The sequence below is a fragment of the Melopsittacus undulatus genome, chromosome 9, assembly GCF_012275295.1.
Source record: "Melopsittacus undulatus isolate bMelUnd1 chromosome 9, bMelUnd1.mat.Z, whole genome shotgun sequence".
Taxonomy (NCBI): domain Eukaryota; kingdom Metazoa; phylum Chordata; class Aves; order Psittaciformes; family Psittaculidae; genus Melopsittacus; species Melopsittacus undulatus.
In genome coordinates this window covers 14,480,260-14,493,053 of record NC_047535.1, presented here as the reverse complement: position 1 = coordinate 14,493,053, position 12,794 = coordinate 14,480,260, and the positions used below count along the sequence as shown (strand labels likewise).

At 40.1% G+C, this 12,794-nt stretch overlaps 1 protein-coding gene across 1 annotated transcript in view; it reads left to right on the top strand.

The window, feature by feature from the left end:
- The window catches only part of TMEM266 (transmembrane protein 266), an 89,654-nt gene that overhangs the window by 35,192 nt on the left and 41,668 nt on the right, over positions 1 to 12,794 (top strand). The window contains exons 5-6 of the mRNA XM_034066062.1: positions 5,788 to 5,942; positions 11,136 to 11,209. Coding sequence (XP_033921953.1) covers positions 5,788 to 5,942; positions 11,136 to 11,209 — 229 coding nt within the window. The remainder of the gene's footprint in view (positions 1 to 5,787; positions 5,943 to 11,135; positions 11,210 to 12,794) is intronic.

Here is a 12,794-nt window from a genome sequence, read left to right as displayed (position 1 = left end):
GAAAAATGTGGAAAAGAGAAATATTAGTTCATGAAAAGGTCAGCTAAATGCTGAGCAGCAGTCCAAAAGCAAATTACATGTTAGGATTCATTAGGAAAAAGTAGAGAATAAAAGAGAGGCCATTCTTGTTCCTCTCCGTACATCCAGGTTTTGCATATGTCTTGGACAGGAGTGTATTCTGGTCCCTGTGTAAAAGGATATAGTAGATAAAAAGAGCTGGAAAAGATTCTAAGGAAAGCAGTGATCAAAGATGTGATATGGCTGCCATTGGAGATGACTGTGTAAACTGGAACTCTTCAATCTGGAAAAGAGAAGGCTCACATGAGATTTGGTTGACGCTACAAAATCTGACACAGGTTAAAATAAGGTTTGATACCACATCCCTCTCACACACCTCCTGATACAGGTGCTAGGATACAGATTAAGACCCAGTTCAGAAGAAAAAAAGGTTGCTCTTTGCACAGGGGGGCAGTAGATGTGTGGAACTATTTCTTGAAGGATGTGTGGCTGCTAATAGCTAATTTAGCCTTAAGGGGAGTTCAGCAAGTTTGTGGAAGAGGAATTCATTGGCTGTTATGAAACAGAATCCAAGAAACCACATGTCTCAGGAAGTCACCAAGATGAAAATGTTTGGATGCTGGGAGAATTTTAAGGGGAAGTATTAAATTTTTGCTGTGCTCTTATAGAATCATAGAATACTTAGGATTGGAAAGGACCTCAAGGTCATCTAGTTCCAACCCCCCTGCCATGGGCAGGGACACCTCACACTAAACCGTATCACCCAAGGCTTCATCCAGCCTGGTCTTGAACACTGCCGGGGATGGAGCATTCACTACCTCCCTGGGCAACCCATTCCAGTACCTCACCACCCTAACAGGAAAGAATTTCTTCCTTATATCCAGTCTAAACCTCTGCTGTTTAAGTTTCAACCCGTTACCCCTTGTCCTATCACTACAGTCCCTAATGAAGAGTCCCTCCCCAGCATCCCTGTAGGCCCCCTTCAGGTACTGGAAGGCTGCTATGAGGTCTCCACGCAGCCTTCTCTTCTCCAGGCTGAACAGCCCCAACTTTCTCAGCCTGCCTTCATATGGGAGGTGCCCCAGTCCCCTGATCATCCTCGTGGCCCTCCTCTGGACTTGTTCTAACAGTTCCATGTCCTTTTTATGTTGAGGACACCAGATCTGCACACAATACTCCAGGTGAGGTCTCACGAGAGCAGAGTAGAGGGGCAGGATCACCTCCTTTGACCTGCTGGTCACGCTCCTTTTGATGCAGCCCAGGATACAGTTGGCTTTCTGGGCTGTGAGTGCACACTGCTGGCTCATGTTCATTTTCTCATTGACCAACACCCCCAAGTCCTTCTCCATGGACTACCATGAATTTCCTTTTTGCCCAACCTGTAGCTGTGCCTGGGATTGCTCCGACCCAGGTGTAGGACCTTGCACTTGTCATGGTTCAACTTCATGAGGCTGGCATCAGCCCACCTCACAAGTGTGTCAAGGTCCCTCTGAATGGCATTCCTTCCCTCTAGCGTATCAACAGAACCACACAGCTTGGTGTCATCGACAAACTTGCTGAGGGCACACTCAATTCTATTGTCCGTGTCAGCGACAAAGATATTAAACAAGACCGGTCCCAACAGCGATCCCTGAGGGACACCACTCATTACTGATCTCCAGCCGGACATTGAACCGTTGACCACAACTCTTTGAGTGCGAAATTCATCATGAGACATCTGCTTGTTGCTACTATTGGAGGCAGAATACTAAGCCTTTGTTCTGAGGGTAGTATGGCTGTTCTTATGTTTCTTATAGGTTGTTTTTGATCATGATGTTAATATTTCTAATGAGAGGAGTAATATACCAGGTGACCACAGTGAGCAAACAGTGTGGTATGCATCTGTGAAGAAGGCACAGATGAGCCTAGAAAGCATAAAGTACTTCAGATAGAACTGGGAAGCATTCATGTAATTAAACCTATTCCAAAATATTATGTACCATTCTAGCTGTCTGTTCACATGCAGAGGGGACTAGTAGGACAGTTATAGAAATTGAGTGTTTGCTTCACAAAAAGCGTGGGCTTTAATGAAATTACATGAGTGAATGCTACTGCTGTATGTAAATATATCATGGACAAAATGCCAGCAAGGGAGAAGAACTAATCAAGCTAAAGAACAATATTGGCATAAGAGCAAATATGTGTAAACTGGTGATGTATGAGTTTAGGTGGAAAACTGGGGGAATCTTGCCATTTGAGCCCTAGAGTTTTGCAGCAATCTTCCAAGAAATGCCATGGTGTTTAAAGCAGAAAAACTTCAGGGGAAAAAGGATGAGAAGAGCCCTCAGTAGTTGACTTCTGTAGTTGAACTAAGCTTGTAGGAGAAGCCCAGGAAAGGGGTGCAGAGCTCTCTATTCCTTGGAGTTGCTCAAGGCCTCCAGCTGCTCCCTGTAGCCTGCTGCGAGGCTCTGCTGTCTGTTTTGTTTCAGCCAAATTTTGTACTGTTACGTAGTCTTTTTGTGTTCCTGTCACTTCCTGACCATGGCCTTTCTGATCCTTCAGGTAGTGATTTGGGTCTCATCCATCCTTCTGTTTTCTGATCATAGCCACCCTGTGAAATGCAAACACTTGCTGTTTAGCCAAAAGAAAAATAAAAAGAAGACGACATGGTAAGGTATAATGCAGATTTCAGGGTATTTGTTTGCAAAACCAGGAAATAGAAACAGTGACAGCTGTTAACAGCTTGAACAAACTGTTTGTAGTGGTTTCCTACTTGATAAATATGTTAAACCTTTCCCAGTTTTGCCTTATGTTCTTTTATCCAAGCTGTTTATTAATAAAATTGGCAGTGATGATGACAGATTGGTTATCCACAAAGCCATGTGTGAAAGTATCTTTAAAAATAATTACGCCTGGTAAAATTCCACTAAATATATTTCTATTATAGAATCATAGCAACTTTACAGCCCTGCATCACCATCAACCAAGGAATTCCCATGCTACTACATTTATTTACTCCATCCAGGCGTTGTAAGAAAGGCAAATAATATTCCTGTTCTAGAGTCATACTTTACTTGTACCCGCATAGTGCATGGCATCCACAGATGACTCCAACGTCAGTAGGGCTACTGGTACTACTGTACTAAGGTTACAGAGTTGAAGGAGATGTGAAGGTTTGTGTATTAGGAGTTAGTGTGGTTAGCATGTCAACAGGTTTAGCTAAAATAGTTCCTTTGATTATTTATGTACACCCTTTACAGAAGGGTAAGAAGTAAAAAAAAAAAAAAACAAAAAACAACCAAAGCAACCAAAAACCAACAACCCAAGGCAAGTTCAGGGCTCTTCAGAAGTGTACAAATAGCAGGGAACGAGCTAGATAAGCAGCACCTAGGAAAGAAACAATCCAGTGTACAATGTGATTCTTAATATCAGTGGATTCAGAGGACTTAGAGGAGGTCTGGGAAGGGGTCTGCTGGGCAGTGATGCTCATCACTGTCCATTCACAAGACAAGTGTTGAACAAATGCACCTTGGTGTAATAAACTGAGATATGAAACAGAAGGTGGTTTCAGTTCTTAAATTTCAAACACCTGTGTCCTTGAAATCAATTTCTATATTTTGTGAGTGATATATAGGTGTAAATGTGCAGAGGATCTGCACTTGACCTCTGAAGTTGATTGCTTTTCCAATCATAAACTGATAGTTTTGTTCAGAAGCTTTTTGGAATCAGTGGAATATTAGTACTGCACAGACAGAATAGCTCTACATTCTTTAGGATTTTAAAAGCTTGAATAATGATTATCGTGGCCATATGTAATGTGTGCTGAGTATCACAGTTGATATGTTATTACTGGTACATTTGGTATATTTGAAAATATCAACTATGTAGAGCTTTTAAAGGAATGTACTTAGGCCCTCTACTGATCATTCTGGGAATAAGAAAGAGGAAAAACTGCCCTTCAGTATTAAAATGCTGGCAAAAAGGGCCTTTTTTGGAAAAGAGAAGATAAATGTAGGATAGAATAAAGAGCTGTTCTATTTAAATAAGGCCATTCACTAGCATTATTTTCAGAAATATCTAAAAAAATAACCCCCCAAACCAAAGGACAAAATAACAGTTTCAGTAAAGACAAGTTACTCTGTGTTGAGCTGCTGTAAATTAAAATCTATTGAAAAATCAAGTTTTGCAAAAGGCCCTATGCCAATGTCATTTTTTGCCTTATGTTTTAAAGATACCTATTCAAAAACTAGTGCATTCTGTATTCAGGCTAGAACCATAACTAAGTTAAACTTAGGACAAGTTTCTCATAGTAACACTTGTCAAATCTTCTCTGAAGGTTTCAGAGGAAGGTCTGGTATGGTCAGGTAATGGGACAATCAGAGTGCAAGTATTTAGTTCATCTGCTTAACCCTGAGAGGCTGCTCGGAAGTGTCAAGTCTCTGAGCACTACTTAGCATCACTTTCCCCCTCATTTTTGAGTTGTGGGTATATCAGGGAAAGTTTTGTGATATTTTTCCAAGTGTTTGATCATAACATGAGTTATTGAGTCTAGAGCTATTTACTTGGAATTGATCAGTATCATCTTCTTGTGTACCATTGATTTCTGTGTATTGATATTTCAGTTCAGACAGTGTGGTTACTGCGCCACACTCCTCTATGCTTGCAGCTTCTTTAAACCCTAGTTAACAAAACATGTCAGCTCTGTATTAGCTGATGGGTATTTACAGATCTTTGGAAATATAAAGTGTGAGGCAAGCGTCAGAACTTTCAGAGGTGAGCCAGTACAGGAACATTACAGAACACTGTGATGAGAAATGGTACTGAATTAAAGTAAAACTATGGGGGGATTTAAGGAGAAAAAAAAAAGTACCAGCCTGGGCTGTGTGCTTCTGAAATGCATGCTACTGTCATTCCTATTGCAAATGTTTTCAAAAGAAAAGAAAAAAGAAAACTTGTATCTGCATTTAGCACTATGCTAATGCAACATTACTGATACACCAACTGCCTTCCAGAGATCTGCTTCTGATAGCCTCCTCACAGATCACTTCATCTTGCCTAAATCCTCTTTTTCCTCTAAAACAATGTGACTTCCTCTAAACTGGGTATGGGAGCAGTCCCTGGCATATGCTGCCCCCAAAACTGTGCTATCTCAAACTCTGGAAAGTTGTTTTTGGCCTGGGCCATGAAGAGATTAGTGACGGTGAGACAACTGGACAAGTGACACAGCCTTGGCCAGTGGCTTCACACTTTGTGTGTGTTTGCTGGTGTAGGTGTGGCTGTGGAGTCACTGAGCTCTTGCTTTTCCATGATGGCACGGATGGTTGCAAACCACACTTGGCAGCTCTGGTCTGATTTGTTTCCTACTAGTACAGGAATAAAATTCAATAGCAGAGAAATTCTTACAAAACATCATTAGCTTTTAGCCTAGTAGCAGAATCCTGCTATGCTATGGTAGTCCCAGGTCAGAGAAGGCAGCATGTATGTCAAAATAAAACCACAGGGAAGTAGTAAGACATGATTAGGCTTGTGTTACTCTGTGCATTGGAAGGCATTTGGACACCAGTACTTCCCAGAGGGCTGGAGATACACACAAAGTCCTCTGGGGCGTGGGTTTTGTGAAGTATTTTTCTTGGTAAAAAGTGAGTTCTGCAGTCTTCATAAGTTGTTACTGAGTATATCCATAACAACAGAACTTGTAATTCTAAGCTCATTACCCTTTAGCTCTCTGCCTTTTTCACTACTTCTTCTTCTTTTCTTTTCTTGTTTTTCCTCCTAATTTTATTTCCTTAGATCTAACTGGCTAAAACCGTGCTGTGGGAGACGAGCAGCTGTGTGGCAGGTGTTCTTGCTCAGTGCAAGTCTCAACGGTTTCCTGGTAGCCTGTGTAGTATTGGTGGTGATTCTCCTGACTCTGGAACTCCTAATAGATATAAAGCTTCTCCAGTGTGAGTAGGAGGATTTTTATATTTCTGGTCTGATGAAATAAAGACTTAACTTGCTGGGAGATGTTTGAAGGGGGGAGGAGGAGGATGCTGGGGATATTTTTTTTCCTACCATTTAGATGATTACTAGGCTAGACAAGAAATGTGGGTTTGTGGAACCCTGGTATAGTGAAGTCTATATATGCAATAAGGTCTGTTCCTGATTTTGCTGACCCAATTCAGTGCAGGACAATTTTCAAAGGACTCAAGCTGAGTGTACATACAAAGATCAGCTCTTGTTATCATTAGTACTTAAAAAAGTCTGTCCTTCACCGGCACACTCCATATACACAGAAGAAAGATCATTTGTGCATTGTTAATGTCTGATACTTTTCACGTGCATGTCCATAGGCAGAAATGATGGACTTGCTAGGGTATCTGATGCTTTTTTATTAATTGATTCCTACTGAGGTTGGTAGGAATTGAAATTACTGTTTTCTATCTTGTAATGCACCCAAATGATATAGAATTTCATTCTACCTTGCTAGCACGCTGGAAAGCAAATAATAACTTAAGCAAAGTTTTGCTTTACCTGGATTCACTCTACGCGGGTTCCACAATGGAAATTTTAATGCTGCTGATTTGCTTCCTAATTAATCTTTGTTTTCCCAGTGTTCTTTTCCTCTATTCCCTTTTTTCTTCTTTTTTCTTTTTCTCCTTTTATGACACAAAGATAACATGAACATAAACACCTTTTTCTTATGCTAAACATTGAAGGACAGCCTCTAGCATATCTGTAAAATCTCAGATATGTTGAAATGGCAGTGGTGATGGGGTTCAGCCAATCTAATAAATGCAAGAATACATAGCATGAAAGAGGCATGGTCTGGTATCTTCTACACCAACTTTAAACCGAGCAAACGATCCTTGTAGTCTGTGGAAGTCCTTTTATTTTTTTTAATTTGTCAATCGGTATTAGTGGAGGCAGCTTCACTGTAAAGGTTTAGGTATTGCATTTGGTTTTAGATTACTTTAGGGGACTTTATTGATAATTGCAGTCATTTTATAAACTCTGTAAGATAAAGGAATGACTGAGCTGTCTTTCCATGCTGTTGCCACCATTTATACTCCTGTCTGTCGATACTGCACGCACTGGTCTGAGCATGGCCTCTTAGTTACATCTGTAGTCTGTAGTGACTTGCACTTTGAAGAAGGAAGCCCAGGATTTGGACAAGCCTGTTACTTTCAAAAAAGATCAGGGTTTCCAATTATGGGCGTAAGTTCTTAAAAAGCGAAGAATTTAAGCAGTATTCACTGAGGTGCTATATCTTTATGTAAAGAGTTGTCACTTCTGTGGAGCCAAAGAGTTTAAATGTTTCTGTTGATTTCGATTTCTAGCACAGTTTTGGATACTTTCCTCTGGAAGCACCATCTTTCTTACCATTTATTTTCTGAAAAATCTTCTAAAGGCAGCCTTCTTGTAGGGATCTTTCTTCCTCTATGTGCCTAGTGCATGATACTCCTAAAAGTTCTGCAGCTTGCACCTTGTATGTGACCTATAGGTGTTAGGTAGAACAAAGTAATTTCACTGTTCAGAGGCTGCCTACATGAATTTTCTCAGCATCTGAGAAAAGACCCATTCCACTCCTGTGTTGCTACTTTGCATTGTAATGAATTGACCCATCAGGCTTCTTACAGTCATTAAGTTGAATAACTTCTATTTTGTTTTAAATCAGATAAAAGCTGTTTTGGTGGGGTTGATACAAGTACTGTAGTTGTGCCATATGAGGAATGGCTGTAACTTACATTAAGATTTTAAAAAGCCATTTAGGCCATACAGTTTTTAATGATTCCTTATTCTATATGAAATCGACCAAATGAATTAGGATGTGTTACAGCACATCACTGCCAATTTTGTTCATAGTAACAACTGCTAATTACTTAGGAAGACTCCTTTATTTTTTTTTCTTTTAATAGTGTTTTTCTTGTCTTTGAGATTTTGAGAGCATCATTTTCCTCTCATACTTTTAGCGCAGGCTTTGATTGTGCTGTGCACTTCTCCCATACACAGAACTGTCAGTGTTAGTGATGGAGTCTGAATTTGCAAATGTGTAGATCACACATGAAAAGGACAGACCTTTTAGGGTATTTTAGCACAAAGCATATTTATTCCAGAATTAGAAACCCCAGCAAGCAGGGGACATGTAATGAGTCTTTTTGTTATAGGTTTCTGTCTTACAATCACCTTGTTTAGTCATGTCTTCAAAGCTCTTCACATGCATTAACAAAATAAGGTCTCAATACCTTGTGATGTTCTGCAAATGCAGAAAAAGATGTGTATTAAGTCACTTGCACCTCATCTCAGAAAAAAAAGGTTCTGGCATGTTCCAGCCCCCACTCTCAGAAATACAGACCGTGCTGCCCCTTCCTCATCTTCAGTAGTTTCAGGGAAAGCAACTCAGAAAATCATTCTGGCATCAGCTTCAGGTCTTCCTGAAAACTGTGAAGCTGAAAGGCTCTGTTCCTGTCCATTTGTTTGCTGGATTGAAGCCCTGTCTGAATACAGGCAAAGCTGTGCAAAGAAGATGCACATTGTGGTGCAGCAGTGCCTCAGTGGGAGTGGGTTCAGGGCTTGCCCAAACCATGTAGGTAGCATCTGCTATCTGATCCTTGCAGAAGCAGTAGTGTTTGCATCTCCCAGCAAGTCATCGTCAAGGACAACATCCACTGAAAGCAAGTGCTGATAGTGCAAGCTTCTGTAATGGCCACTCGGGTTGTCAGGCTGTGCTCTTCATCCCTCCCCTCCTGGATATCCTCTTGCAAGAGATGGGAAGGCAAGGGGAAGGGTGAAGAGGAAGACTGAGGTTGGCTGTACTCTGCATTTTATACTGAATCAACTTCTTCAGGACTAAAAAGCATCTGGATTCGCAACCACTTCTTCCCCATAGCACCAGACAATTAAAATGTGAAATTAAGCACAACTTTTGGGTTTTAGTTACAATTTTTTTATATATATTTTTTCGGGGGGGGGGGGGAAGGGGTCATGGGGTTGTGTGGGTTTGTGAAGGGGGAGAAGTTACGAGTTTGACAAGTGTGAAATGCTGTCCCAGATGAAAGTAGAGGCTGAACAGCTTATGTGCTTTGTCTCAAACTGAATCCCAGTGATATATCCTAACCACCATAGAGCAGGGATGAGCACCTATTGGGGAAGATTTATTTTTTGTAACTTTTGGCTGCATATTTGGAAGGGAGTGTTTTGGGAGAAGCAGATATGCAGGGTCAGTGTATGGGCTGGTGATTCAGCTCTTGTACAAAAGCTTCTTGCTTGGAAGGCATTTTCAGATTCACTGTTTTACTGGCAATGTAACTGCATGCTGTCTGGCAGCATGTCCAGGACTCTGCTGCAGTTACTGCAGCATCAGAAGCAGAGTTAGTGTCCAAATTCGTGGTTGCTGTATCTTTTTTTGTCCACTAAGGGGCAGCTGGAGCCTTGTATGTCAGTCGAGATCTGGTTGAAAAATCCTTTGTGAATGGTTTCCATTTCTTGTTCTTTATGCCACCCTATAAAGACAGTGTCTCGGGAATATGTTTTGCCCATTTGTTTGATGTTTAGATAGCTCCTCTGCTGCACCACAGTAAACCTTCTCTTTTGAAACCCCAGGTGAGCTTCAGCTGTGGCAGACCAGTTTTCTGTGTGTCCTGGTTTCTTACCTTATCCCTTCCCCCCTTCCCATTTTAAGCAGTTTTAGTTTTAAAATAAGTGCTTTATTTAGTGCACACCTTAGTTAATTCCGCCAGTCTTGTTTCTCTATGCACACAGTCACTGATTGCCTTAAACTTTGCTTTGAAACTGCAGGACTGCACAGGCTATTTTAATCTGCCTGTTGCAGGGGTGATAGGCTCACAAACACCCTGAAGTAAAGAGAGAGTGTCTTTTCTTCATTCTCTTATTTCAATCTTGAGAGCATGTGACCTTCAGAGTAGGAATTGCCAGCAGTTCTGATACTGGACCCTCTCAGCTTTGCCCTGTCAGCAAGGAAGAGAACTTTGGTTACAGAAATTCAGTTAAATTTACCTATTAAGGAATCTTCCAGTTCTCAAGAGAGTAATTTGAGCCCATGCAGATAACTCCTATCATAGAGCTTCTTAGGCAGTCTTGCAGCAGATTCATTTGTCTGAGTTTATTTCAATTTACCTATAAGCTAAATAAATTGAACCAAACAAAAGCCTGATTTAACACCAGTGAGTGTCTGTCAAGGCTTTAGTACTCTGTAAAATCATACTTTTAATGAATTTGGATATGTTTTCATTACTGTTCCTCCCAGCTGGTTCCTGAAAGGTGTTTTGTTCAATCATTTCACTATGAAAGTGGACCAACTACTTCAACAGTTAGTGTGCATGAAGAGTACCAACATGGGAAGTTAGTGTGTAGAATCCAGAGTTTCATAAATTACTATTTGAACTTGCTCCTTACAGTCCTCTTTTCATGGAGGAGTTTGAGATTAAGTGAACATGAGTAATTTTGTCACTGTCATTCTGAAGAAGAGTGCTTACAGAGAAATTGTGTAGCTCAGCTGACTACTTTATCTGGAATTATTATTTCATTTACTGTAACTTCCTTAAGTGTTCTCATGAAAACTTGCTTGAAGACAAACCTGTTCATATGACAGCCACCTTGCCTGCTGAACCCAGGACAACACTGTACAAAAATAGTCACATTTTATTTGTTGTACAAATTAGAATTGCTGATATTTCACAAACTCCTTAAAATTAGTATATTAAGATTTGATCTTATTAGCAGTTAACAATTATATTGATTCTTTCTGTTGCTTCTCTCACTATGGTTTTCTTAGAGTCATACTTGACTCCAAGAGGAATGGGGTCCTGAGCTAGTCCTGGCTGTTCATGCCACAACAGGAGACCTGTACAAAAGTCTACCTACGTTATTTAGTTAGATAATGGGAATGTATTTGTTTAAGCAGTAGTTTTTAATCTCCAGTTTCAGACAATTACGGATATTCTGAGCTTAATTGTCAAAGAATGAATATGAGGAATATTGTGGGGAGAGTATATCATTCTGTTTCCTTACAGAATTCTGGCTCAGGTATACAGGATTTAGTTACACATCCATATGTAAGTCATAGCAGTACTGGTTATAGTAAACATAAGTTGCATTCTTCTGCTTAATGACACTTCATTGTATTGTGTTAATTGCAGTTTCAAGTGCTTCACAGTTTGCGGGAGTAATTCACTGGATCAGCCTAGTCATCCTGTCTGTTTTCTTTTCAGAGGTATGTATAATCTAAGTCTTTCACCACATACAGAATTGCAAAGTATTCTTATACTGGAATTGGCAAGAGTTTAACAGTAATTTGGCTGTGAATAAATTTAGCACCGTGTACTTAAAAAACTATTAAAGAAACCCCAAAACAGTAAAAATCTTGTTAAATTATTGTTGCTGCTCAGAATTGCTGCCTGGAATTGGTAGGAAACATGGAAGATCCTGTCTTTCAAATTATAATTGGAAAACTGCAAAAAGAAATCATCATCTCCAAATCCCTGCAGGCTCAGGCTAGGACTAGTTTCATCCATTTGTTCTCATAGAAATCTTATCAGTGTCACTGGGTTCAAGGTACAGCAGAAAGATATTTTCTGCAGGAATAAAGATCTAGAGGATTGTTTAGGTTGGGTTTTTTTACTAAAAGGTCTGTTGTGAGAGTGGGATTATCTCCTCTCATAATTTGTGTGGGTAGTTTTGATGTTCTGGTTTGCTGCATGTGACACAGAAGAAGAAACAAATGGCAAATTTGTTTTAAAAAATTGTATGGATGTATTGCACTTTGGAAAAGGCTATAGCCATGATGTAACAAATAACCAGACTCAGATAATCTGTTACAGTTTTCAACTTTATTCCAGAAAGAAGTCATTGAGACTAGTCCTGAAATATCCCCAAATACTTTCAAGGCTGTTTTTTGAGGTCATAATGTGTTACTTGTCACAAAAAAGATGTCCTATGTTTGTGAATTTAGAAGATAGCTTGAACTTAAGTATTTAAATTACCTTTCCTAGTTCCATAGGAGAAAATGTAATCTAAACAGATGTCAGTTCTTCACCCTGTGGTAAATTTAGGTGAAGGTTACAAAAAAAATATCAAAAACCAAGGAGCTGTGATACTGCAGATGAGTTGATAGATCACTTGTGTTGGATTGACACACACTATATTATAGCACTGCTTATTTCCATGGTTTTGTTTATGAAAGACATGTATTTACATGTATCACTTTGTGTTTCTGCTCATAACAGGGATTTTCTAGCTGGTGTTGCCAGACTGTCAGTGGGTGCTTTCTGAAAGGAGTCCTTGATAACAGGCAGGGTGCTTTGCATCCTAACTGCCTAGGGCTGCAGTTAAACAGAAACAGGATTACTGTGCCCATCCTTTGACGGTGGCTGTGGCTTGTTAGGATACATATAAGATGACTGATAAAAAAACCCTCTAAAAAAATGTTGCAGCATGTCTTTCCCTTTTGGATTGTACATCCTAATTCTCAAGGGTCCTACTCATCCTACTCAGGATTGGTAGATGGAGTCCATTCACTATAAAGAAACTGTTTCCTGGAGCTTGTTTCACAGAAAACTTCTCCTGTAGTCCTCAATTTCCTCCTGCTAGGGTGTGGTCTCAAGTTCTGTTTTAATTCATTTGCACCATCAGCTACTCTTCTCAAACCCTAGTGCAGTGCCTTGTAAGCTTCTGTATCCCATCCATAGTTTGGTTTGTATGCTGGCAGTTTTGGGTTGGTTGGGTCTGGCAATGCAGGCAGATCCTCAAGGCCAGTCAGTACTCATCTGTCTCAAGGAAGAAACCAGTTCTTTCAGTTT